This window comes from Tiliqua scincoides, chromosome 7, assembly GCF_035046505.1.
Source record: "Tiliqua scincoides isolate rTilSci1 chromosome 7, rTilSci1.hap2, whole genome shotgun sequence".
NCBI lineage: Eukaryota > Metazoa > Chordata > Lepidosauria > Squamata > Scincidae > Tiliqua > Tiliqua scincoides.
The window spans coordinates 31,726,491-31,753,326 of NC_089827.1; the positions used below are offsets into that span (position 1 = coordinate 31,726,491).

Sequence of the window (26,836 nt, forward strand, 5' to 3'; positions counted from 1 at the left end):
ATCCACACTGCGATTCTGGATAGACGCTCTCTGCAAGTACCTGGAGCCTCTTTAGTGCAACTCGGGCAAACAGCTTTCCTACAACGCTAAGGAGAGAGATGCCGCGGTAGTTTTTGCAGTCACCCCTGTCACCTTTGTTCTTGTACAGCGTGATGATGAGTTTGCGCCTTAAATATATAGAAATATAAAGGAAAAATGGGCCTTTCCAGCTTGGTTGGAGGAAATTTGCATTAAGACTTGGGTATTCCATTTTTTTTTTGAAAGCTTCATTGGTTTTCAGCATAAGTTATGGCAAGGATACCAAACATAACACCCATGGGCCGTATCTGAACCATGGAAACTCTTTATCCAACCTATGTAATTATTGGGCCCTTTCAGCATTGTCTCTTCTGCCAAAGATTTGCATCTCAGCTGCTGAGCTGGAAAGTGATACCTTGGTGGCAGCAGCACTGCTGAAAAGGCGGCCCATGTGATAATTGGGCTCTCCCAGAATGATAATTGGGCTTTCCCATATCTTGAAAATATGATCAAGATTTGCATTTTTTCTCTTCTGCCATTGCAGCTAATGAGTTCCTATGTGAGAACAAAGTGCTTATTTCTGGCCATCATCTGCTTAATGATGTCACTTCTTGCTTAATGATGTCTTTCTAGCTCTCAGCAGATGCCATGAATGCTATTCTGCCCACTGTATGAAATGAGATTGACACCTTGGATTATAGTAACAACTATCATTTTTTTCCGGATGTCACCCTTCCCCCATGAATCTGCCACCTCCCTTCATTCCATAAACAATCCCTCTGCCCTCCTACTCCCCATCTGGTGAATACAAACCAGAGTCTACTTGCTAGGCTGGAGGTGCATACTAACCAAACTAACAAAAAATGGGTTAGTAGGAGAGTGCAGAAGAGAATAAGAGAATAAGCAAAGCCATTTGAACAAACTTGACCAGTGTTCAATGTTCAACATTGTTCAATGTTGATTTCAGCTAGATTTCACACATTTTGGGGAATGAAGCCCAGGCACTTAATTACTGCAGACACCCGCCTATAAGTCAATCCCATAGATAAACCATGGAATTTTCTATGACCCTCAGATAAGTCAGGGGTTAAACTTAGGTGGTGTCTGACTATAGTTTTTTCTGATTTTACCTGATGCCAGATTCTGAAAAATAACCTACCACTAATTGTTACCTAAGAACTGTAGTATCTAATTTATTAAAAACATAGCAAAAGATCACACATAGCATCAAGATCACACGCAGTTATCATGGTGCTGCCTGCGACACTGACCACTCCCTGGTGTGCAGCAGAGTGAAACTGCAAACAAAGCGACTGTATCACACGAAAAAGGAAGGAAGACCTCGCATTGATACCAGCAAGACCCGGGATCAGAGAAAAGTGGAGGAATTTGCACAAGCGCTTGAGGAATCTCTTCCAGGCCCGGCCAACGCAAACGCATCCAACAGATGGGAACATTTCAAGAATACCGTTTACAACACCGCCTTGTCCATATTCGGCAAGAAGACCAACAAGGCGGCAGACTGGTTTGAAGCCCACTCTGAGGAGTTGACACCAGTCATTGAGGAAAAGAGGAGAGCTCAAGCAGCATACAAGGCCTGTCCCAGTGAGCGCAACCTGCAGGTCCTCCGAACTGCTCGCAGCAAAGTCCAACAGACTGCCAGGAGATGTGCTAACGACTACTGGCTCCAGCTCTGTTCCGAGATACAGATAGCAGCTGACACGGGCAACATCAAGGGGATGTATGATGGTATCAAGCAGGCCCTAGGTCCAACACAGAAGAAAATTGCCCCTCTGAAGTCTGCCACAGGCGAGGTCATCCAGGATCGGGCGCAGCAGATGGAACGCTGGGTGCAGCACTACTCTGAGCTATATTCCAGAGAAAATGTAGTCACCGAAGAAGCACTGAACAACATTGAGTGCCTGCCTGTGCTGGAAGAGCTTGACAGTGAACCAACCCTAGAAGAACTTCACGTGGCCCTGGACTCCCTTGCCTTTGGCAAGGCACCTGGAAAAGACAGCATCCCTGCTGAAGTCCTAAAATGCTGCAAAGAGATCATCGTCACTGAGCTGCATGAAATCCTCTGTCTCTGCTGGAGAGAAGGTGGAGTACCTCAAGACATGAGGGATGCAAACATCATCACGCTGTACAAGAACAAAGGTGACAGGGGTGACTGCAACAACTACCGCGGCATCTCTCTCCTTAGCGTTGTAGGAAAGCTGTTTGCCCGAGTTGTACTAAAGAGGCTCCAGGTACTTGCAGAGAGCGTCTATCCAGAATCGCAGTGTGGATTCCGAGCCAACAGGTCCACCACTGATATGGTATTCTCCCTTAGACAACTGCAGGAGAAATGCAGGGAACAACGACAGCCACTCTTTATAGCCTTCATAGATCTCACAAAGGCTTTCGACCTGGTCAGCAGAGACGGCCTCTTCAAGATTCTCCCCAAGATTGGATGTCCACCCAGGCTCCTCAGCATCATCAGATCTTTCCACAAGGACATGAAGGGCACTGTTGTCTTCGATGGCTCCACATCAGACCCTTTTGACATCCGAAGCGGAGTGAAGCAGGGCTGTGTTCTTGCACCAACCTTGTTTGGGATTTTCTTCGCTGTCCTGCTGAAGCAGGCCTTTGGAACTGCAACAGAAGGCATCTATCTCCAGACCAGATCAGACGGAAAGCTCTTCAACCTCTCCAGACTGAGAGCAAAATCCAAAGTCCAGCTGAAATGTCTGCGTGACTTCCTCTTTGCCGACAATGCAGCTGTCACTACCCACTCTGCCAAAGATCTCCAGCAGCTCATGGATCGTTTTAGCAAGGCCTGCCAAGATTTTGGACTGACAATCAGCCTGAAGAAAACACAGGTCATGGTTCAGGATGTGGACTCACCTCCCTGCATTACAATCTCTGAGCATGAACTGGAGGTTGTCCATGACTTTGTGTACCTTGGCTCAACGATCTCCGACACTCATTCTCTCGATACCGAGCTAAACAAGCGCATCGGTAAAGCAGCTACCACGTTTTCCAGACTCACAAAGAGAGTCTGGTCCAACAAGAAGCTGACGGAACATACCAAGATCCAGGTCTACAGAGCTTGCGTCCTGAGTACACTTCTGTACTGCAGCGAGTCATGGACTCTCCGCTCACAACAGGAGAGGAAACTGAATGCTTTCCACATGCGCTGCCTCCGACGCATCCTCGGCATCACCTGGCAGGACAGAGTTCCAAACAACACAGTCCTGGAACGTGCTGGAATCCCTAGCATGTATTCACTGCTGAAACAGAGACGCCTGCGTTGGCTTGGTCATGTCGTGAGAATGGATGATGGCCGGATCCCAAAGGATGTCCTCTATGGAGAACTCGTGCAAGGAAAGCGCCCTACAGGTAGACCACAGCTGCGATACAAGGACATCTGCAAGAGGGATCTGAAGGCCTTAGGGATGGACCTCAACAAGTGGGAAACCCTGGCCTCTGAGCGGCCCGCTTGGAGGCAGGCTGTGCAGCATGGCCTTTCCCAGTTTGAAGAGACACTTTGCCAACAGTCTGAGGCTAAGAGGCAAAGAAGGAAGGCCCATAGCCAGGGAGAGAGACCAGGGACAGACTGCACTTGCTCCCGGTGTGGAAGGGATTGTCACTCCCGGATTGGCCTTTTCAGCCACACTAGACGCTGTGCCAGAACCACCTTTCAGAGCGCGATACCATAGTCTTTTGAGACTGAAGGTTGCCAATACAAGCAAAAGATCATAAGATACATTTTTATTCTTTTTAAATTCTGGTCTTCACCACCTTTTTGTAAACACTATCAGAGTAACTGCACTGTAAACAACATACCAGTAAAACAGTGGTTCCCAACCTGGTATTCATGTACTCCCAGAGACACTCAACAGGACCTTTAGGGGTACTTGAAAAAGAATGGCATAATGGCAGAAAAAGGCAGGTCTTCCTCCAGAATGCTTTGCAGTCCAGCAAGGGAGGTAGCTAGCTGGCTGTGAAAGCCCCACCAATAGCTAGGTTTTGGTCATCAATTCATCTGTGAACCAGTGTTTGAAAGCCAGCACAGTAAAAAAGCTGAAACATAGTATGGAATGTGATCCATCACCATTTCTCAGCACACTTCTGGTGCAGCTCAGTGCAAAGGCAGTCTTCTGTTCTTCAAACAGATAAAAAGAGAAAATATGTGATGAATACATGAAGTCTGGGTTTTCCTAGAGAGGAGATGAGGGCTTGTATTATTACAAACATTTTGCTAAAATGAAGGGTACAATTTATGGAAATGGGCTGCCAAGGGATATGCAAGTGAAAAAGGTTGGGAACCACTGCAGGAGAACCATGAATCAAATCCACCTTTAAGGTGTCTGGTGTGTTAAGCCAGAAGCTCTACATATAACATACAACTTATAACACATAACTGGCAGTGTGCAATTCAATTCACAACAGAGAGATGTAGTTGCATATATTTGCAACCCTTTTTACTCAGAAGTAGACCCACTGCTTTCCATGGGAGTTATTCTTAAATAATGGTGCACTGAATTGTAGCCTGGGACTTTATTTCAAATGGAAAGGAGGATCCCATCCTGGTGCTGAAAAAAAAGAGCTGCCAAATGCATTTGTAAAAAGGAACCAGGTTGCAGCAGCATTTGTAAAAGGGAAAGGAGGAGAATGAAAGGTTAAATTTGGCTGCAATTTCCCAGGAAAGTTACTATAGAAACAAATGATCTCTGCATTGCTTCTAATGAGCCTGCTTTAGCAAGAAACAAAACTTTTCAGAGTTGAAAGGCTCTGCTGTATGATTGACCCAGAGATAAGGCAAAGTGATGATTGAAGCTTGATTATTTGGCAAAAATTTTACATAATATAGGCAAGTATCTGTGTATGTCCCACTCACTTTACTTCTGTTGTACACTGTTTTTCCTTTAATTGCTAGATCTCACATCTGTTCTGTCCACTTCTCTACACACAGAGCTTGACATGTCACTTAAAACTGCCTTTTAAATTTTCTATATTGGTCAAGGACTTCCTGCATGACCTTGGGCATGTATCCCAAGTTATCTGCCTTCTCCTTAATCAGTCAGTGCTTGCCAGGCACTGGAGGCTGTATCACCACAAAGATAACCAACTGCAAACACAAATCCATCTCCGACATGCATGTGCATTTGCAGCAGTTATGCTGCAGCAGCAGAGAAGCACAACCTCTCACAGGAGGAATGGAAACAACAGTAAATCAAGTTTATACTATAACAACTGACTGTCTTTTTATATGCAGCACAATTAAGTTGCTATGGTAAGGAAACTGAGGCTAGGGTTAGGGTTAGGCAAGAATAGAGAGAGGTCTTCCTTGTTGTGGAGGGATCTCCCCCTCTGTTTCTAGGGCCTCTATCTGGATCGGGCCAACAGATGCTTGCACAGCCTTTCTTCTGGAGAGAGAGAGATACGACTACCATATCTGTATGCATCCTGTTCCTTGCTGAACAGCAGATAGGCCCTGTATGGTGACAAGGACTCATAAGGACATGTGTTTTGGACTCATAAGGACTGGTAGGGGGGCAGTGCTGGCTTTACCCATACGAGAGACAGACCCAAATTAGTGTCTTGCTTGTATCACTTCAGGCTGTGGAAGTATGTGGGTGTGTGTGTGCTTGCATGTGCACATGACTAACAAGATCCCTGCATATAGAAAATTCACCTAGCTTTCTCCTAGACACACTGGTTTTCTATGTGCAGGGTGTTTTTTGTACAAAGAAGTTGTAGGCCACAGTCAAAGAGCTCTTTATACTCACTGTGAACGGAATTTGGTTGAGCCCTCACCCTTGTATTCACTTTAGCCACTCACTTCAAGGCACAAAGAATTCTTTTAAGCTCAGCTTCCTTTCAAGTAAATACCACAGATACTTGAGAAGTCAGGGGTGCCCAAACCCAAACCTGGGGGCCATTTGTAGCCCTCGAGGACCCCTAATCCAGCCCACAGGGAGCCCCCAGTCTCCAATGAACCTCTGGCCCTCCAGAAACTTGCTGGAGCCCATGCTGGCCCGACGCAACTGCTCTCAGAATGAGGGTATCTGTTCAATCTCTTGTATGAGCCAAGGGCTTCCTCCACTGCTTACTGTTTCACATTTGTGATGCGGCTGCGGCAGCAAAGGGAAGGTCAGCCTTGCTTTGTACAAGGCCTTTTATAGACCTTGAGCTATTGCAAGACCTTCATTCATTCATATAAGTTCCATTCATATGTTCCAAATGAACATACTCATTTATGTAAATTTATATAAATTTATTCAAATTTTAGATGTAAATTTATTCTTTTTTCCCAGCCCCCGACATAGTATCAGAGAGACGATGTGGCCCTCTTGTCAAAAAGTTTGGACACCCCGGTTATAAGTTGATCTCACAGATAAGCTGAGGGCAGGTTTTGAGCCAAAAGTCATGGAACTTTCTACTACTCTTGAATAAGTTGGGGTGTGTGTGTAAACTTAGGGGGGTGTCTGACTATACTGACTATACTGGCTTTCACCTAAAGCCAGATCCTGAAAAATAACCTTCCAGTAATTGTTACCTAAGAACTGTATAGTCTCTAATTTATTAAAAAATATAGTAAAAAATTATAAGATACATTTTTATCCATTAACTTTTAAAATTCTGGTCTTCATAACCTTTTAGTAAACACTGTCAGAGTAAGTGCACTGTAAACAACATACCAGGAGAACTATTAATCAAATCCTTCTTTAAGGTGCCTGGTGTGTTAAGCTAGTATGTTATATCTACATATAACATACAACATATAACACATAACTGGGAGTGTGCAATTCACTTCACAGCAAAGAGACAAACAACAAGGAATGACTGTGAGCAAGTGCAGCCACACATAGTTGCAACCCTATTTACTCAGAGGTAGACCCCATTGCTTTCCATGGGTGATATTCTTAAGTAATGGTGCACTGAATTGTAGCCTGGTACTATGTTTCAAATGGAAATGAGAATTACATCCTGGTGTTTAAAAAACCAGACCTCTGCCAAACATTTGCAAAGTGGAATGAGGCTGCAGAAGAGTCGGTTAAAGAGGCTCGCTTGATTTAAATGGAAGTCTTGAGCCTGTATTAGAATCCTAGAAGATCTGGTGAGGAAATAGCATGTGATGTCAGCAGTGGCCCCTTTAAGGGTTAAGGCCTGGGCTTTGAGCAGAGGGTGTGCTGCACAGCTGCAGCCACTAGAGGCAGTCAGACCATTACAGGATATAAAGAGCACCTGATGCAGAGAGAGGGTGTGGGTTGTAGGTCCAGTGAGAGTGGAGGAGGGAAAAGGATTTTCTTGGCCCCCCTGTGCTTTCCGTTCTTCTTCATTCTGTTATTCTTGAATTCAATCCATAAATTCTTCCTCTTCTTGAGACAGCTTGCTCTCTGAACATTTCCTCTTTTTTCTTCCTTAAAGTTCTTAGTTATTATGTCACTTGCTTCTTCCGTCTCGTGTCCCATTTCAAAATACTCCACTTCTTTAACTTTGCCGGACATCTGATCCATTCTTTTTTCTTTTCTATTGTTTATAATCTGTTCCTGCGAGTTTACAAGGGAGGAACTTATTTGCCCAATTTGTTCAGACAGTTCTCTGACCTGTTGCTCCATTTCTCTTCTAAAATCCATCACAAAGTCCATCAACAAGGCCTGGCTTTCACAACCATCTTTTAAATTTTCAAGAGCCATTTTTATCAACACCAACTGGAACCACTTCCTGCAGGGCTACTTTCCAATTTTGTATCCAGGGTTACTTTCCAATATTTATATCAAAAAAAAAAATAAAAAAAAAAAAATCAGTCAAATCAACACACTCAAATTAGGTTAGTATGCCTTTAAGTGACCAAAAAAAAAAAATTCAAGCCCCTTTGCTGAGAAACTGAAAGTAGCCGTAACCAGACTTAAATCAAGGCTTTTTGCTGGGAAAATGAAAGTAGACTTTATTTCCTTCGTTGAAAATTACTTATTTATTTCTCTTCTGTACATACCATTAAAAAAAATTAATCTTGTACTTACTCCAGCAGGGGAAATACCAGTTCACCTATTCCCCCCCTGAGTGGCTAACGGCCAGCGTGAATAATCTTGTATTATCTCCTCCTCCTCCAGACTTCTTACTTACAGTTCTCGGTAAAACTTTTTAACGAGCCAAGTTCACTTACTCTTAATAGCTTTTTTCGCTGCGATGTTGTTGTATCTAGGCCATGGGAGGGCGAGTTCTCAACTTTCCGAGCTTCTCCAAGATGGCGCCTGAGATAGATATGATTCAGCACAGAGCAAAACAGAGAAAAATCCTTGAAATTGCCTGTTTCTAAGGACACCCCCCCCGTTCAAGCTCTCAGCTCTTCGTACCGTCTTCCTGGCACCGAAGCATGCCTTAGTTGTTTAGGCACATGAAAACACATCTATTTCGAAGTCTCTTCGGGAGCCCCCAAAGTTCACTGCAACTTCGTTGAGAGTTAGCTCCGCCCCCCAGGGAAAAGGAGACTTACTGGCAAACTAGATTGACTTTTTGGCTAAACCAACTTACTGGCTTGTGGATTTATGGATTGACTCATGGTTCTACTTATTGGACTGATTTTCTGGCACACTAATTCATGGACTGGCAAGCAAACAACAAACTGGCACTCTGATGGATGGACAGGAGGATGAACTGCAAATGGGTGCACTGACCTATGGACTAATAGACTGCTGCTTGGAGAGCTGGGACCGTGCAGACTTACAGGCAAGCTACCTACTGGTCTCCTTCCTGCTGGTACTGGCAGATTTAGCTGTAGTCAAGCTGGGGGAACTAATTAGCCTTAAAGTGGGCATAGGATCTCTAGGCAAAGCTCAGAACAGGGAGCTTGGCAGAACAGAGCCCTGGCTTGCTTTTATTCTCAGGGGCTGTGAAAAGGTTAACTTTGGCTGCAGCTTGCCTTGAAGCCTAGTCACTCTGTCATTATCTCTGCTGCAACAGCCCTGATGCCTGAATGAGCTCACAGATAAGGCAAGGAGATGGTTTACACTTAATTTATTGGCAGAAATTTCTTGCCTTATAAGCGAGTACCTACAGTAGTTTTTTTCTAATGCATTGCACAATCCTATTTGCTTGCAAGGAGTGAACTCCAACAGAACCTCTATTGGAAACTTTAATAGAAGCTGTGGTGACCTTTGCCCATGTCTTAGCATGAATCAGCAAAAGACACTAGTAATTGTACATAAGGACGTAAGAACAGCCCCACTGGATCAGGCCATAGGCCCATCTAGTCCAGCTTCCTGTATCTCACAGCGGCCCACCAAATGCCCCAGGGAGCACACCAGATAACGAGACCTCATCCTGGTGCCCTCCCTTGCATCTGGCATTCTGACATAACCCATTTCTAAAATCAGGAGGTTGCACATACACATCATGGCTTGTACCCCATAATGGATTTTTCCTCCAGAAACTTGTCCAATCCCCTTTTAAAGCCGTCCAGGCTAGACGCCATCACCACATCCTGCGGCAAGGAGTTCCACAGACCAACCACACGCTGAGTAAAGAAATATTTTCTTTTGTCTGTTCTAACTCTCCCAACACTCAATTTTAGTGGATGTCCCCTGGTTCTGGTGTTATGTGAGAGTGTAAAGAGCATCTCCCTATCCACTCTGTCCATCCCCTGCATAATTTTGTATGTCTCAATCATGTCCCCCCTCAGGCGTCTCTTTTCTAGGCTGAAGAGGCCCAAACGCCGTAGCCTTTCCTCATAAGGAAGGTGCCCCAGCCCCGTAATCATCTTAGTCGCTCTCTTTTGCACCTTTTCCATTTCCAGTATGTCTTTTTTGAGATGCGGTGACCAGAACTGGACACAATACTCCAGGTGTGGCCTTACCATAGATTTGTACAACGGCATTATAATATTAGCCGTTTTGTTCTCAATACCCTTCTTCACTGCCGCCGCACATTGGGTCGACACTTTCATCGACCTGTCCACCACCACCCCAAGATCTCTCTCCCAATCTGTCACAGACAGCTCAGAACCCATCAGCCTATATCTAAAGTTTTGATTTTTTGCCCCAATGTGCATAACTTTACACTTACTGACATTGAAGCGCATCTGCCATTTTGCTGCCCATTCTGCCAGTCTGGAGAGATCCTTCTGGAGCTCCTCACAGTCACTTCTGGTCTTCACCACTCGGAAAAGTTTGGTGTCGTCTGCAAACTTTGCAACCTCACTGCTCACCCCTGTCTCCAGGTCATTTATGAAGAGGTTGAAAAGCACCGGTCCCAGGACAGATCCTTGGGGCACACGGCTTTTCACCTCTCTCCATTGTGAAAATTGCCCATTGACACCCACTCTCTGCTTCCTGGCCTCCAACCAGTTCTCAATCCATGAGAGGACCTGTCCTCTAATTCCCTGACTGTGGAGTTTTTTTAGTAGCCTTTGGTGAGGGACTGTGTTGAACGCCTTCTGAAAGTCCAGATATATAATGTCCACGGGTTCTCCCGCATCCACATGCCTGTTGACCTTTTCAAAGAATTCTATAAGGTTCGTGAGGCAAGACTTACCCTTACAGAAGCCATGCTGATTTTCCCTCAGCAAGGCCTGTTCATCTATGTGTTTTGAGATCCTGTCTTTGATGAGGCATTCCACCATCTTACCCGGTATATGTTAGGCTGACCGGCCTATAGTTTCCCAGGTCCCCCCTCTTTCCCTTTTTAAAGATCGGCGTGACATTTGCTATCCTCCAATCTTCTGGCACTGTGGCCGTTTTGAGGGACAAGTTGCATATCTTAGTCAAGAGATCTGCAACTTCATTCTTTAATTCCTTAATAACTCTTGGGTGGATGCCATCAGGGCCCGGTGACTTATTGATCTTTAATTTATCAATGAGGTCTGAAACATCTTCTCTTTTAACCTCTATCTGACTTAACTCCTCGGTTAGGAGGGGCCGTTCAGGCAGCGGTATCTGCCCGAGGTCTTCTGCCATGAAGACAGATGCAAAGAACTCATTTAATTTCTCTGCCATCTCTAAGTCTCCTTTTATCTCCCCTTTCCCTCCCTCGCCATCCAGAGGGCCAACCGCTTCTCTGGCGGGTTTCCTGCTTCTAACATATTTGAAGAAGCTTTTATTATTCCCCTTAATGTTGCCGGCCATGCGTTCCTCATAGTATTGCTTGGCCTCCCATATCACCTTCGTACATTTCTTTTGCCTCAATTTATGTTCCTTTTTATTCTCCTCATTAGGGCAAGACTTCCATTTACGGAAGGAAGCTTCCTTGCCCTTCACAGCCTCTCTAACTTGGCTCATTAGCCATGCGGGCACCCTCCTGGATTTAGTGGAACCCTTCTTTCTTTGTGGTATACACCTCTGCTGGGCCTCTATTACTGTTGTTTAGGGGGTGTCTTTGGGACCATGAGTACATTGGGGGCTTACTGGGGCCAGTTGCCTACCAGTTGCCAGTTACTGGGGCCAGTTGCCTACCATTAGCTCATGGTTACTCCCCCCCCCACCCATTAAAAAGAAAAGTTGATCAATCTTAAGGTTTGGGAACTTGAGTCAGTGACTCAGACTCGAGTCACAAAAATGCGTGATTTGAGGTGACTTGTTGACTCATGAGTCACTTGCATGGAAGTCTGAAAAAGGCTCAAGTTGGGGGGCCCCCTGACTCTTCCCCACACATACTGACTTGAGTCTGCCTGTGTCTGGGTGTGCTTGCTTGCTTACTGTTTTTGGGGTGTGGAAAACCTTGTGGAGCAAGCATTCTGATGGGGCGAGTAGCAGGAAAGTTCCAACCAGGAGGCAGGAAAGGATTAGTGTGAGTAGGGGAGGGAGACAGTACTGGGCTTTCTTTTCCTGTTTCTGACAGGAAGGAACAAATGGTGAGTATTCTGATATTTTCATTGGCTGAGGAAGAGGCAGAAGGAGGAGCCAAGGGGTGTTCTTGCCTTGCAATTGGCTTGAGAAGCCCAGGGTGAGGGAGGAGGCAGGGATGGGGGAGGGCATTTATAGCATTGAAAGGGAGAAGGAATTCTCATTGAATGACTGGCTAAAGTGGGGCTACTTCTGAGTAGGGCTTCCAAGGATCGAGTTGTCCTGGTAAGCCTTGCAGCTGCTGCTTGTGACCCTCCTCCCTCTTGCCGTTTCTGTCCCTGCTCTCTCTCAGTCCCTCACACCCCTCCTGCCCTATTTACAGATGGGCGGAGACAGCAGGGGAGTGAGTAAAGAGAACTCTGACATACACTCAACTCCTGGCAGCAGTCCCGTTTTTTCCATGGCTGGCTTTTTAAATAGGGGGGGTGACTTGGGTTGAGTCCATTAGAGTCACTAAAGGGTGACTCAGAAAGTGCCCCCGTTATGCCTAGTTTTCGAGTTGAGTTGCAGGGGGTGGTGACTCAACTTGAGTCAAGCCATGCTGGGTTTTCCCATCCCTGTCAATATTACCGTTTTAAATACATTATCTTGAACTTAGCACAGAAGATGCTTAATTGCATAGCCAAAGTCTTATTTGCAGGACGTTTATATAGCAAAAAGAAAGGGCAATGACCAATGTGATAGGGAAGGGGATGGAGCAAGGCACAGGGCTGCTGGAGTTGCTTGGGGTTCCAGAAATCCAAGAGCTGTAGCTCAGGCAGCAAAGTATCCAGTTCTCTGATTTGAGACCATCCATGGTCAGTGGTCTTGGCATACCCACTGAGTGCTGCTTAGTGAAATTTAGCTGTGCATGGGACGCGGCATGCAGATAAGTACTTACGTTCTGTTGATTCAAGGAAACATTGGTCCATTACTTCTTGATGTAACGTACAGGACAATCATAGGGTGAATAATTGTTTCCAATATCCTTTCTGAGATTCCTTGTTATTCAGTATTTGAAAACCAGCAATGTCTCCTCCCTGCCATCTTTTCATCTCTAGGCTAAATATACCAATTCAATCTTGGCTCATGGACTTTGTCTTCTTGAATCTTCACTGTCATAGAATCATATAATTGGAAAGGCCTCACAAGCCAGCCCCCACCCCCTGCTAAATGCAGGGAAACCAGAGCTTGTGTTCCTAGCAGATGGTTGACCAGCCTGTGCTTAAAGATCTTCAACAAGGTGAGAGGCTCCCCATCCTCCAGGTAATTTGTTCCATTGTTGCATGAACTACTCTCACTGTTAAGAAGTTTCTCCTAATGTTCCATCTAAATCCACCCTCCTGTAACTTCAGCTTATTAAGCCATTTCTGCCCATTAACCCAGTCCTGCCCTCAGGGGCAGCAGAGAACAAGTCTTTGTTCTTTTCTGGGTTACAGCCCTTCAGGTACGATATTTGAAGAGACCTCTCATGGCCCTTGGGGGCTGGGGATAAGAATAGGCCCTCAGTTTGGCTGTACTTGTTGTAAGAAGCGACTAAACAGTCACCGGGTAGATGGGACTCGTTAGCCTGGGAAGGCAGCTCATCTGAGAAGGAAAACTCTGATCCCAAACCTCCACTGCCTTGTGGCTACATCCAGTTATGGAAAAGGCTTCAGGAGTCAACCTCGAGGCAAAATCCGGAGCCGGAGTCCCTGAGGCAGTTCATGGCTGAACACAGTCATGTTCTGGCAACTCCTGCGACGCCGCTGGAGCCAACCATATTGGCCTCTGCCTTTCCATTGGACCATTTCAGCGACGTGGAGAGGGGGGATTTGCTGCATGGGTATTAGTCTATCCTTCATATCTACTTTACCCAGGCTTTGCGCACTGGAGAGGACATTGTGTTCCAGAACCACCATTCAGAACGCGATACCATAGTCTTCCGAGACTGAAGGATGCCAACAACAAGATCATGGCCCCATTCTTCTTCTCCAAGCTTCAGCCTCATAGGATTTATCTTCCAGACTGCTGACCATCTTCATTGCCCTCCTCTAAAGTTGTTCCAATTTATCCATATCCTTAAAGTGTAACACTTAGAACTTGATACAGTAGTCCAGATGAGGTCTGAGTAGTGCAGAATAAACGGAACTATTATTACTCGTGACTTGGAAACTAGAGTTATATTAATGCAGCCTAAAATTGTATTCCCCTTCTTTTGCAGCTGCACCACAGCGCTGCCTCACTTCAGTTTGAGCTCAGCAGCAATCCCAAGATCCTTTTCACATATACTACTGCCAAAATGGGTATCCCACATTCTTTATCTGAGCATTTTATTTTATTTTTGGCCTAAATATAGAATTTCATTTTGTTAGTTTTGGCTCAGTTTTCTGTTCTGTCAGGGTCCTTTTGAGTTTCATCATTGCTATAAAGGGGCGTCTTTCCAACTATGTGGCTACTCATTTAGTTGTCTTGTTTTTTATGGCATGGCAGCATTCAGAGATACAGTATGTTTGGTGAATTCATTTGCCAACACTGGACACTGTTAAAAAAGAAATCTAGCATGGCCTTCATCTCGTGCCACTTCATTATTTCCCCCTTTTCATGGCTGGAAGGAAAACATTTGTTTTGTTCAATTTGAAAGAATGTTTTAAAGTCACCCATGCAAGGAGCTGCAATCTAGGATGCAGGCACTTGCGTCACATTCCCTTCAGTTATAACTTTCCCATTGGCATGAAGCTCTTTCTCTCTAGCTTTTTGTATAGTGGAATCTTATGCCAATGGACTATTGCAACTTCAACCTCCTTTTTGAGGAACATCTTGTAGGTGCACAGTCAGTGCCTCTGTCCCTGTGACCCCACTATGTTATAACGAAAATGTATATCAGATCTACTGTGCTGGCACACAATAATCTTGCTCCTGCAGCAGACAGGGAAATGGTGCTGTGTGTGCATGTGGTTAAGATTGGATGAGATTACAGCATCACTTTGAAGGAATTTTTGAAATACTAGCTTTTCACTGTTTTCCCCATTACAAACATAATTTTTAAAAAATACCATGTTTGTTGCCAGACAATATTTTTATCATTTCCTGCTTGTCATGCAACATTCATGCCCTGCTTATGGGCATTTTCTGGAGGAATTTGCCTGGGAACAGAAGGGTGGACTAGATAAGGGGTCTTCAAACCCTGGCCCGTGGGCCAGATGTGGCCCACAGCTAATCTCTGTCTGGCCCATGGCCAGCCCCTTGTTCTGTGAAAGTGTCTGGCCCGCTCAACCAAACATGACTGGAGCTGTGCTCTAGGGTGTTATGAGGGTGTTCTGAGGGCTGGAGAGGTTGAATGAATGAGTCAATTCAATCATTTATTCATTCATGTAAATTCCATCTCTAATTTACAGCCCAATTCTGAGCTGCCCAGGGCGTACGGTTGAAGTGGCGCCAAGAATGGCTGCTGCCACATCCTGCACGCCTCAGTCTGCCATGGGTTTCATCCCCTTCTCCTGGGTAAGGGAAGCAGCCCCACAATGGGGCTACTCACTTTACCGCCAACCAAAAGGTCAGTGGTAAAGGCATTCATGTAGGGCGCCGAGCTCTACACAAACTGACAGGATCTGGTGGAGCTCAGCTCCACCTGGCTCCCTCCCCCTGGCACGCCTCCTGCCTGCCCTTTCTCCACATCCCACCTTCCCTTCACACCTCCTCTCTGCCCTCTCTCCACCCTCCGCCTGCCCCTCCCTGCCCCCTCCCCGCCCCCGCTTACCGTGCTGCTGCTTGGCGGTCCATGAGACCGCTGAGCAGTGGAGGATGGGCGCCCCTTGGTGCTAGCCCAGCTCCAGCCAGCGCTGGAGTAGCATGGGCACTGGCCCAGCAGTAAGCCTCACAGACGTGCCTTTTTACATGGCACATTTGCGACAGTGTGATCTGGTGGAAAGCCGGAGCGCTGAGCTCAGGATTGGGCTCTTATATATTTAAATTATATATATATATATATATATATATATATATATATATATATATATATATATATATATATATATATATATATATTTCCCCTGACCCTCAACACTGCACCAGATGAGGCCCTATGGGCAAAAATTTTGGAGACCCCTGGACTAGATGAAGTCTTGGTTTGATCCATCATTGCTTTCTTTACATTCTGATGCTCCCACAGTACCAACATTTGCAAGGGTCCAATATTCAAAAAGTTGTGAAATCCAGTCCTCTAGAAAGTTGGGCAGTATTTTGGTCAGCCAAACATATACCGCTGATAAGAAACATTGGCACTGGATTGGCACAAATTGACCACATATCATTAAGCAATACATGTTGACATCATAAGAACGATATCAGGTTATTTTAAGCCACTGGCCCTATAGGCTCAGATTTCAAAGATGTACAGTCGTGAAACAAGTCTGTATTGTAGCTAAAAAGATCAGACCACCATCTGTGAAATGAACACCTGTTTGCTTTTAACCTTTTAGGACATGAGAACTGGAGACTAAATCCATCTGGATTCTGAGGGCTGAATTTTAAATAACCACTGAACTCATTAATAGATGCCAAAAGTTGGAAGCAAAGAGGAATGCAAACAACTTGTTTTCCCTGCCTGTGCCAAAGAGGAGAGAGCTTCTTCCTGGCAGGTTCCTGATTCTCGCCTGCACCCCTTGTGAGAGTGCTTTACCTCAAGGGGGGGGGGGAAGCCCATTCTGAGAGCTCCTGAGTGATTAGGAACTCAACTGCCTTCCCATTCTTATCTCTCCCCCACTCTGGTCCATAGGAGGAGAGGTCTTGGCAGAAGATGAGGAAAAAGGTGTTTAGGTGCCTTGCATGATCCCGCAATTCAGCTCCTACATAAGTGGAGCACAAAGTGCACTGAAGCACCTGCATCAGTCTGAGTAAACATCTAAACAGGCGCATAGTGTTTCAGTTTGAATGATTTGTCCATTCTACAGCACTACTTATTATGTCATCACAACGTTGTTGCAACTGTGCAACATTGTTGCTCCACTCCAAGGAATTCTGCGTATTTGTGTGGGGCTTGGCTCCCTACACGAATGCCTTTACCTTGAGTAGTAACTTGAGTAGTCCCATTGCGGAGCTACTTCCCTTACGAAAGTCCCCTTCTCCCAAGGTGCTGCCTGTGGTAGCCAGAGGCGTGCAGGATTTGGTGGCAGCCTTTTTCAGTGCTGATGCAGGTGCACACCCGGGCAGCTCAGGATTGGGCTGCCCATCAATTCAAACTCACTCAATTAATAAGCTGATACTTCTTTAAACGTGACTATTCACCAGGCCACTGTAGACCCTCATATTTAAAGAAATGTGACTACCTCATTAACAAGCGATGGGACCGTGCTTCCTATCCAGGGGCAATGAGAAGCTTTTGAAAGCCATCATGTTTTTATGCTGCTGGAAGTTGAAACCAATTCCTGTAAAAATACCCTCAAAGAGTTTTTGCTGAAAAAAGAGCCCCCCCACCAAGCACACCCCTGGTGACAGCGTCTTTTAGACTCTGCATTCTAAATGCTGCATTTAGATGCTGCATTCTAAAGCTTTCAACCCAGCAACCCTTGCCATGGAGATGGTCATGTGGTACTTTTCCAGGTTCTGCTGCCAACTGATTGACACAGTGAGGCCTTTGTTGTCATTGTTGTGTTGCAGCTTGATTTCCTACTTTTCCAAAAACTGCATTGCTGGGACCAGAGATCTCAGGGGCTACTGAATGAGAAGTGCACACTTGGCAGTGTGGCCACCCTGAGAAGTATTTATTGAGCCTTCTCTTAAAAGATTTTTCTTGTAGGTTGGTCCCATTGAGGTCATTTTGCACTCCCTGGAGAAGGTGCCATTTTGGGTCATAAAGACTACTGCCCACTTAGACTGAATGTTTGCTTTTCATTGGAAGATGGCCTCCAGTGCTATTGGTCTGGGCTTCCAAATATTCAAGGGCTGTTCCATGTGTCCTTTATTTTGTTTTTGAGGGGGTTATTTCTTAGACAGTGCACTACTGAGCTGTGATGTGTGTCAAGAGCAGGGCCAACAGGCAGAAATTCCTCCAATTGAGGCCTAAGAGCTAGCCAGCAGGAGAGGCAAGATTTGTTGAGGAGTCATTTTTCAGACACCCTTACCCCAGACTGCAACTCTATTTGGTTTTCTCCTCTCTTTTCTGACATGCAGCTACACTCTTTTTTCCTCTTTCTCTCTTTTTTCTTTTTCTAAGAAAAGCCAGCTGACTTTGGGCCATAGGAAGGAAAGAAGAGCTTGGAAAGGTTTTTCCAGCAAGCTGTTAGCAATAAGCAAGTTATTGAAAGTGTTCTGCTTGGTGCTGCTTTTCTCACAAGATCAGTCAAGAGATCCAAGCATAGATCTCAGGGTCATGTGTGTTTTGAGTCCAAAAACTGGGCTATGAGTTAGTCAAGGCTTATAATTTGGAAGGAAGGTTTGACGCGGATCTGAGTCTGGCTCCTGAAAATCATAGGGATTTGTCCTTTTACAGGTGGTGATGACTCAGGTGTGCAGAGCAGCGCAACCTTTCAAAATTGCTCATTCCTTGAAGTTGGCTGGCAGGGCCTTCTAGTGTCTTTGGCAGTAATGCACAAGAGGGCCTTTTCCATAGTGGCAGCAGATGCACAGAAAGCCCACCTTTTTTGCTTGGCCTTTGAAGTTGTGCTCTCTGGTTCCTTGGACTCCTTTTTTCCATTTCTGTTTTTGCTGTTTAATGCTGGTATTGCACTTTGATAGTTGAGTGTATTGGCCTGGTGCTTAGTTTGCTTTGGCCCTCCCTTTCTAAGGGTAAGTGTGTTGAATGGCTTCTTAGCCCCAACATCTGCACTGACCCCTTGGCTCCTTGTCCTCCAAAGCTCTTCCTCTTCCTCCAGACCTGTGGCATGAAGTGAAACTGCTTCTCTCCACATACAGCATTTACCTCAAGTGACACAATTTTAAGATGAGGATCTGAGTAATACTCGGACAGCTGCCACAGGGGGACTTCCCCTGAAGGTAATGAAGACATCAAACAGCTCATCACCTTCAGTTCCTCCACTGCTGTGTGAACAGCCAGACATTAAATGGCAGGACCCAACCCAGGTGCTGCTCATTCCCTGTAAAGTGGTATGTGGGGGTCGGATGAGTGGGCACATAGGAGGGAGAGCTAAACCTTCCCCCTGCCTGCTTGTGCCTCATTACGTTTTCTCTCCATGGAACGTTCTTCCAAGTTTGTAATCCAGTGAAAGAAAAATGGCTTAAACAGAAGCTTCAGTGGGGAGCAAATTAATCCTCTCCTCTCCCCACCTGGTCCTGCACTTTAAATGGTTCTCTCCTTACTACTTGATATGGATTTGGCAATCACAGTACCAGTGTCAGTGTCAGCGGATTGCTGAGGACCTGTAGTGAAGCCTCTGCACAGGCTTTGCCACACTGCACTCCTTGTCCCCCTGTTGATGGTGCATTGGGACTAAGGTTCTGTATACCAAATCAATACTTCAGTACAGCAGTACTGATGGATTGGTGAGCGGCCTGGCTGGGGAGGCCTTCTGATGGGTCTAGGCTTCAACAAGTGTCCGGCTTACCTGCATAGTAGACTCAACAACATACCTGGCCATACCTGCACAAAAGAACCAACTCCACTCTGCAGGTCTTTCACCATAGCAGCTATTTTTATTGAAATTGTTTCCGTCCTTCCTACATACATACATGCCACCCCCAACTTTTCTCTACACAACACTCTGTGAGATGAGTTGGGTTAGCAGAGAGAGACCAACCCAATGTCATTAAGGGCGCAATCCTAACCCCTTATGTCAGTGATTTCCAGCACTGACATAAGGGTAATGCAGCTCTGAGGTAAGGAAACAAACATTCCCTTACTTTGAGGAGGCCTCCGTGAGTGACACCCAACTGCAGGATGCAGCACATGTCCCATTGGCACCTCTATGCCAGTGCTGGAAAGCACTGACATAAGGAGTTAGGATTGCGCCCTAAGTGAACATTGTGGCTCAATGGGGATTAGAACCTTAGACCAGCTTTCTAACCCAGTTATTTCCAACCTTTTCATCTCACAGCACGCTGACAAGGCGCTAAAATTGTCAAGGCACTCCATCAGTTTTTTGACAGTTGACAAGGTGCACTGCACTGCCAGTGGGGGGCTCACTTCCTCCAATAACCCTATTAATAAATGACCCTCTTCCAAACTCCTGTGGCCCATCATTCATGGAACACCAATATACCATGGTATAGTGGTTAAAAATATCTGCTCCAACCACTGTGCAGTACTGACTGTAGTCTATTTTGTCCCTGTGTGAAGTTGTATATTTGCAAAGGTAAAAGACTCTTTTCTGGCCAACTGTTCTTTTGTGCTGCAGGTGTTTGCCAATCAGGAAGACAGGAAAGAGGAGGTGGGCTCAGCATTTATTGATAACTTTTATTTGTTTTTAGAATGTATACCCTGCTTTTCTCTTCAAAGAAGTGGTCAGAGCAGCCAGTGGAGATAGGGGCAGAGACTGAAAGATGAAAATGGTAAACCTGTGTCTGGACTGTACAGTTGCAGAGAGGGGCTCACATGATGACATAATCCCCCATTTTAATTTAGAATTTTTTCACACAGAAAGCAAACATGTCAGGAGAAGAGTGAGCTTAGGTTTCTTTGCTCTGACACATTAGCATTCTGTGTGCAGGAGAGTATATGAATGATAATTCAATCAGGGAAAGCTTTCTTTCAATCCATATATTTCACATTTGCACCCCACCCTTCCACCAAGGAGCTCAGGGAGATTGTGTATCCCAGTTTATTTTGGGGACAGCTCTGAAAGGTAGGTTAGGCTCACCCTGTGAGCTTCAGCTCTAAGCAGAGGCTTGACTACAGGTGTTCCTGGTCCCAGTTCAGCACTACCCACTACACCAGTGGAATTTTCTGGAGAAATTTGAAGAGGACAGGGAGAAAAGTTGAATCATAGGTGTTCCAGAAAGAGAGCTGCAGGCATCTGGGGCAGAAAGAAAAAATTGGCAAAATTATTTGAGTCAAGGAGTCTAGAGTCTGTATATAGGTGGTCCTGTACAATGTTTTTCCCCTCTGGAGTCATTATCTGGTCACTGAGCTTGCTTCACTGAGGCTGAGACTTCCCAAGGGACAAGCTGCATCAAATGGAAAAGGCCACTTGTGATTTTCTGGGCATCAGGATTAAAAAAACAATTAAGCCCTGGCCACTTTCCTGGGAATTATAGATACTCAGCTAATAAGTGCAATAAGTCATTATCCCAAACTTTAATCAGGCATTAATCCTACAAGACATTTTCACTGCCAAGGATGAGATTAATAGTTTGCTTGATTTTCTGCCCTGCACTCTTTAAAATTGGATTAGGAGGTTTTATATTTGTACAAGTGCTAGAAACGAAGGCGCAAAAGCAATTCTTTCTTCCCACACTTTGAAGCGCCTTACTCTCCTTGAAGGGCAGATTTAAATAACACAATGTGATGTAGTTTCAATAGAAAGCAAATGTATTGCTAGGCTGCATTTTCCTTAATATAGGGGATCATTCAGATATGTGATCAACCACTTGCAGTCTGAAATGATTCAGTCCATTCCACCACTTCAGGACTTTGCCACCTCATTTGGTTAAATGAGTAGACCAAGAGTGAGTTATGCTGGGAGAAGGAAAAGACTTCCTGGAGGTGCCTGTGACATTCTGAAAAGACTTCTTGGAGGTGCCTGTGACCTCCAAGACAAGTTGGTTTGACCTGCTTTGATCCTTCATTAATTATGAGGGGCTTTGAGTAAGTCCCCAGCTTATGTCCTGGTTCTGTTCTGGAGGGTTGCCTGAAAGCCGGAATGAAAATAAGTTGGAACAGTACAATATGCCTGCACAGAAGCACAAGACCAGACAGACTGCATTTGTGCAAAAGTATCGATACGTCTGTCTGAAAGTTGGGACATCTGTAAGTTGGATTTCTTGCCCCATAGGAACTTATGAACTATGAACTTACAACAGGGAGGAAGTTTATTAAGAGATGAATAAAATTCCATGGGAAAATGAGTTTTTAGGTGGGTTTTCAGGGTAGTGTAAGAGAAACGGGTAAATGTGCCCTGCACTGAGTCTTCTTTATTTCAGAATGTTGCAGCCTCTTGCCCCCCCCCCCACATCCCCAGTTATGAAGTGCTGTTCTTTATTTGTGAAATTTTGTTCTTCAGTGGTGGAGAATGCATTCTTTCCCTAAGCATCAGAAAGCACTTGTGAAAAAGCAAAATAGAACCCTATGTAAGTTGTATACCAAACTGCATTGCAGATTTCTGGATAGTTTGCCAAAATATGTCAATTGCCCTTACCTCCAGTAAATCGTGGAGCAAAGAACTAGAGAAGGGCACTTGTCAGCATGAAAGGGGCCCGTGTTTGCTTGGTGATCTGACCAAAAAGGGAGAGAGGAAAATGGTCCCTTCCTACTGCGGTGCTGGATTTGCAGTAGCTGCATCCAGCCATGAGTGACAGGCAGGCAGGACTCCCCCAGCAGAATCATGTGGGACGTGAGGAACGTGCCAGAGCCACGGAGGGGGTGTAGTTTGCACCTTCTGCCTTTTCTGTGACTGGCTGCTTCCCTCCTAGATTCCATCTGGGAATCTCCTGGACTTGTTCCACCTCTAAAGATGCAGCACCCTTTTTTGGGGACAGAGACAGTGTGAAACATCCAGGGAGCTACAGAACTGTTAGAAGCATATAAATAAAAGGGGTATTGTTGAAAATACAAAGAACATTTCAGAACAATGTATTTTCTTCAGTAAAATTTCACCAAACCTGACTGGGAAGGAGAGTGGAAGCAGAAACCATGCTGCTACAATCTTGTGCATGCTTACCTTAGGCCACAATCCTAACCAGGTCTACTCAAAAGTAAGTCCTATTTTTTCAATGGGGCTTACTCTCAGGAAAGTGTGGCTAGGATTGCAGCCTTAGACTAAGCCCCATTAAACACAGCAGGGCTTTCTTTCCAAGTAATTAAGGATTTGTAAGTGCAGTGTAAGAATTCTGGGAGAATGTTCAGGTTCTCCTGAGGTCGGCTTTATGTTCTACAAAACTGAATGTCATTGGTTTTATTTCTGCCAACCTTCAGATAGGCTCACTTTGCAGGTAATATAAATCTGCAAGATATGCAGTTTCTCAAATGCTCCTCCTTCAAGAAAAAAGAAGCCACTCTCCAGGTGGAGTAATAGGAATCATGAATGTATTTTAAAAAATCCTTACTAAAGCGATGGGATTCAACGCAGTGGACGGGAGCGCCATTAATTTCCATGGGAAAATCCACCGTGGCAATCTCGCGTGTCAGCAGCAGTGAAGGGATTTGCTTCTGAGTAAACGGGCACTGAAGCAGGACGCGAGATTTCCAAAGGAACTCGGGCCTGGAGCGTGCTAAGTGGGATCTGACAGAATCACAAGGTGCTAAATCGGGTCCAGTGAGACCTGCAGGAAGAGCCGCGCGCCTCCTTCCCTGCGGGAGGGACTGACTGGCTGTTCCTTTGTCTCGGAAAAGATGCCTCCGAAGTGACCGGCGCGGCTTCAGTTCAGGCTCCTGGCGGACGGGGGCAGCCGCGGGACGGGAGGGCCGGGTGGAGACGAAGCTCCCTCCCTTCCTCCTTGAGGACGTGCGAGCGAGCGAAAGAATTCCGCCCGCCCCTGGACTGGAGTGGGAGGAGGAGAGTCGTGACGCAGCCTTTGCCGGCCGGTCTTTGCCTATAGAAATAGCCGCGGCGGCTGCCGGCTGCTGAGACTCCCTCGGCTGCATCTTTGGCGCCCCGTCCCGTCCCTCTGCAAGGAACTGCTTCCCCTCCCCGGGACTGCCCCTCGCCCAGCCCAGGGAACGTGCGCTGTTGAGGCCGATCTGCGCTGCGCCCCGGGAAGAACCGCCAGAACAAACCGGCCCTTTTCTTTCTCTCCCGATTCCGCCTCCTCTGCCGCCGCTGGCTCGAAGGTGGATCCGCAGCGCGCCCTGAAAATGCCCATGGAGCTGACGCAGAGCCGGATCCAGAAGATTTGGCTCCCGCCCGACAACCACCCGGCACTTCCCCGCAGATGTGAGTGACCGGCGCGGGAGGGGAGCGGCATCGCGCTGCTGTCGCCGCTCTGGCGGGGGCACGTGCGACTGGGGGCGCCTGACCCTCGCCAGAGAGCAGGGCCGGCCGGGGGCTTTGGGGCGCTGGGTGACGGAGCTGCATGCCGGCCGGGCTTGGGTTCGGCAGGCTCCGAGCGAGGGGCGCGTGGGCGGGGACGGGCGGCGCGCAGCGGTTCAGACGCCCTGAGCTGCCTGCCTGCGCTCAGCGAGCCGCGGTGCCTGCCACGGTGCCGCTCGCCCGGGGGCGTGAGGAGCAGGAATCGCTCTCGGCTCGGCGGGAATCGCTGGCCACCCTTCTCCCCTCCCGGCTGCGCGCGTGGCCTGAGGCGCCGGGAAGGAGCCCGACCGCAGCGTTGCGCGACTGCCCGGCCACGCGGTGTACTAAGACGCTCTCTCGTGCCCGGCTCCTGCCTCGCCGGAGCCACGCCCCCTCCTCGCCTTTCTCCACCCGCTGGGCGGGGCTGTCGCTGCGGATGAGATGTGAGGCGATGCACGCATCGCATGGCTGTGGGGGGGCGGTGCCCGCCCCCCCCGCCGGCACTTGCCTCGGCGGGACACGCAGCTCCCTACCCACCCGCCAGCCCCGCGCTGCCCACCCTCGGCGCCGCATCCTCCGCAGTCCCGCTCCTTGATGGGGACCGCTCGGCTCGCGCCCCTGGAAGGTCCTGTCGTTGCCGACCACGCCGGACGGCCTCTGCAGCGCCTCTCCCGGCGCCTGCCTCCCACGGCCTCAGCGCCTCCGCGACAGGGCAGACCGAGCGGCCGCTGAATGGCGTTCTTGAGTGGGCAGCTCTGCAGCAGGCGGTGCCCTTTCACCGGCCCTTGTTTGTCGAGGAAGGGCCCCTTCCCCCAAACGCCTGGGGTCGGCGGGAGCGCCTCCACCTGCCGCCGCTGGCAGGAGTGCTCTGCGGAGCGGATGGAGGAGCCGAGGAGGAAGCCCGTTGGGGCTTCAGGTGGACCGGGGCATCTCTGCCTGGGCAAGTCATTCGTTGGAAGGAGCCAAGTGAAAAGCTTACTCAGCCACGAAGCCTGCTGGGTGGCGCTGGACGAGTCCCGCTTTCTCTTCCTTGCCCCAGAACTCCTCTGGCAGGTGGACTTCATTTAAATAACTAAGGCCAAAACATTTCAGGTAGTAATGAAAAGTGTGCTTTAGAGCATGCACAGAGAGTCCATTTCTCACCGCACAGCTGAGCGTTCTGAGCCAAGCTTGCGGCTTCCAGGCAGCCTTTAGTATTGGCATATCTCATGCTTAAGCATTAAGTACTGTCTAATGCTCTTCCATAATGGCACTCCGTGCGCTTAGGTGTCTAGTCATGCTGGCCACATGACCATAGAAACTGTCTACAGTCCATCACCAGCTCTTTGGCTTAGAAATGGAGATGAGCACCACCCCTAGAGTCAGACACAACTAGGCTTAAGGGGGGGGGGAGAACCTTTACCTTTTTAATATTCTTCCTAGGCAGATGAGAGAGGATTACCTGTTTCCTCCTCAGTCCTATGCACTGGTATTCAACTGCAATCCTGTTGCCTGCACCAAGAAGTCATCTGATCCCTAAAAAAGAAGACAAAGATCTCATACACGCTGATATGCTTCAGGGGCATCCCTGGTGTTGGAGCCAGGGGGCCACATGGTATCAGATACAAGGCATCGCGCGGCATCCTGGAGGGCTTGGCAAGCCCTCTGAGCCTCCAGCAAGACCTTTAATTGGTACTTCCAGTTTTCCATTTCAGAAGGGTTTTTCCAAAGGGCCCTTTGGAGACTCAAGGAAACTCAAAAGGCTTTCTGAGTGCTCTGGGTCACCATGTGAGGCTTCAGAGCGCCCTGGTAAGGGGGGGCGCACTCTGCAGTTGTGGCCCTGGGGATGACATCTCCCAGGTTTGTCACTGATTTGCTTCCACAGTCTAGATCATAGTTTGTTGCAGGCAGACAGCTGATGTCTGATGAAAAAGCAGATCGCCCTGGAAGACTCAAACCAGTAAGCCCAACCACATGAGAACGCAACTGTTTATTGCTAACAAACACAAACTGCAAGACCACTACATGAGAGTCATTCCTACCTAGATTTGTATATAGTGGCACAAGCAAAATGTCATGCATCAAGTCTGTCTTTTCTTTTATAAATAAAATTGGGCCAGGAAAGGGACATTTCCACACTAGCGAGCTTTGGGCACAATCCTAACCAGGTCTACTCTGGGCCACGATATCTTAGAGACCGCCTACTCCCGTACAATCCGGCTCGCCCTCTCAGGTCATCAGAGAAGGCCTTTTTGCAAGTGCCGCCACCCAAGGAGGTCCGGGGGGGGCGGCTGCAAGAAATAGGGCACCAACAGTGGCACCAACATTATGGAACTCCCTTCCCCTTGACTTGAGAATGGCTCCCTCTCTTGAGAGTTTTCGGCGAGGCCTGAAAACACTGTTGTTTAAACAAGCCTTCTGATTTCTGGCCTTCTTAACTTTTTTATACATCTTTTAGTTTTACAGGCTTGATTCCTCAGTGATCTGCTCTTTTACTCTGTCTTTTAATCTGACTACTGTTTTTATGGCCTCTGTAGTGTGTTTTTAAATGTTTTTATCTGCTATGTATTAATGTTTTTAAAATCTGTTTTTTTTAATATGTTGTTAGCCGCCCTGGGTCCCGTTAGGGAGAAGGGTGGGATAAAAATAAAGTTTTATTATTTATTATTATTACTCAAAAGTAAATCCTATTTTGTTCAATGGGGCTTATTCTCATGAAAGTGTAGTTAGGATTGCAGCCTTTGTGTCCCTAATTGTGATGATTCTTGGTGTTCCAGATAAATGTTCCAGATTCTTGGTGTTCAGAGTTTTCCTAAGAGTTTTCATCCCTTACCTCTGGGCTGCATTGCAACTGCCCCGGCGCTGGAAAGTTGGATAGGATTGGGCCCTCAGTGGGGTTTCCTTGCCTAGCAAGAATGCTTGATTGCATCC

General features: G+C 47.0%; 1 protein-coding gene across 4 annotated transcripts in view; it reads left to right on the plus strand.

The window, feature by feature from the left end:
• Positions 1-26,836, plus strand: part of PFKFB3 (6-phosphofructo-2-kinase/fructose-2,6-biphosphatase 3) — a 105,187-nt gene that overhangs the window by 34,871 nt on the left and 43,480 nt on the right. For 3 of the 4 annotated variants that reach the window (XM_066633235.1, XM_066633236.1, XM_066633238.1), the window contains exon 2: positions 23,749-23,851. The exons of the other annotated variant lie outside the window; for it this stretch is intronic. In XM_066633235.1, coding sequence (XP_066489332.1) covers positions 23,773-23,851 — 79 coding nt within the window. In that variant the 5' untranslated portion in view covers positions 23,749-23,772. The remainder of the gene's footprint in view (positions 1-23,748; positions 23,852-26,836) is intronic. 4 annotated transcript variants of the gene reach the window in all.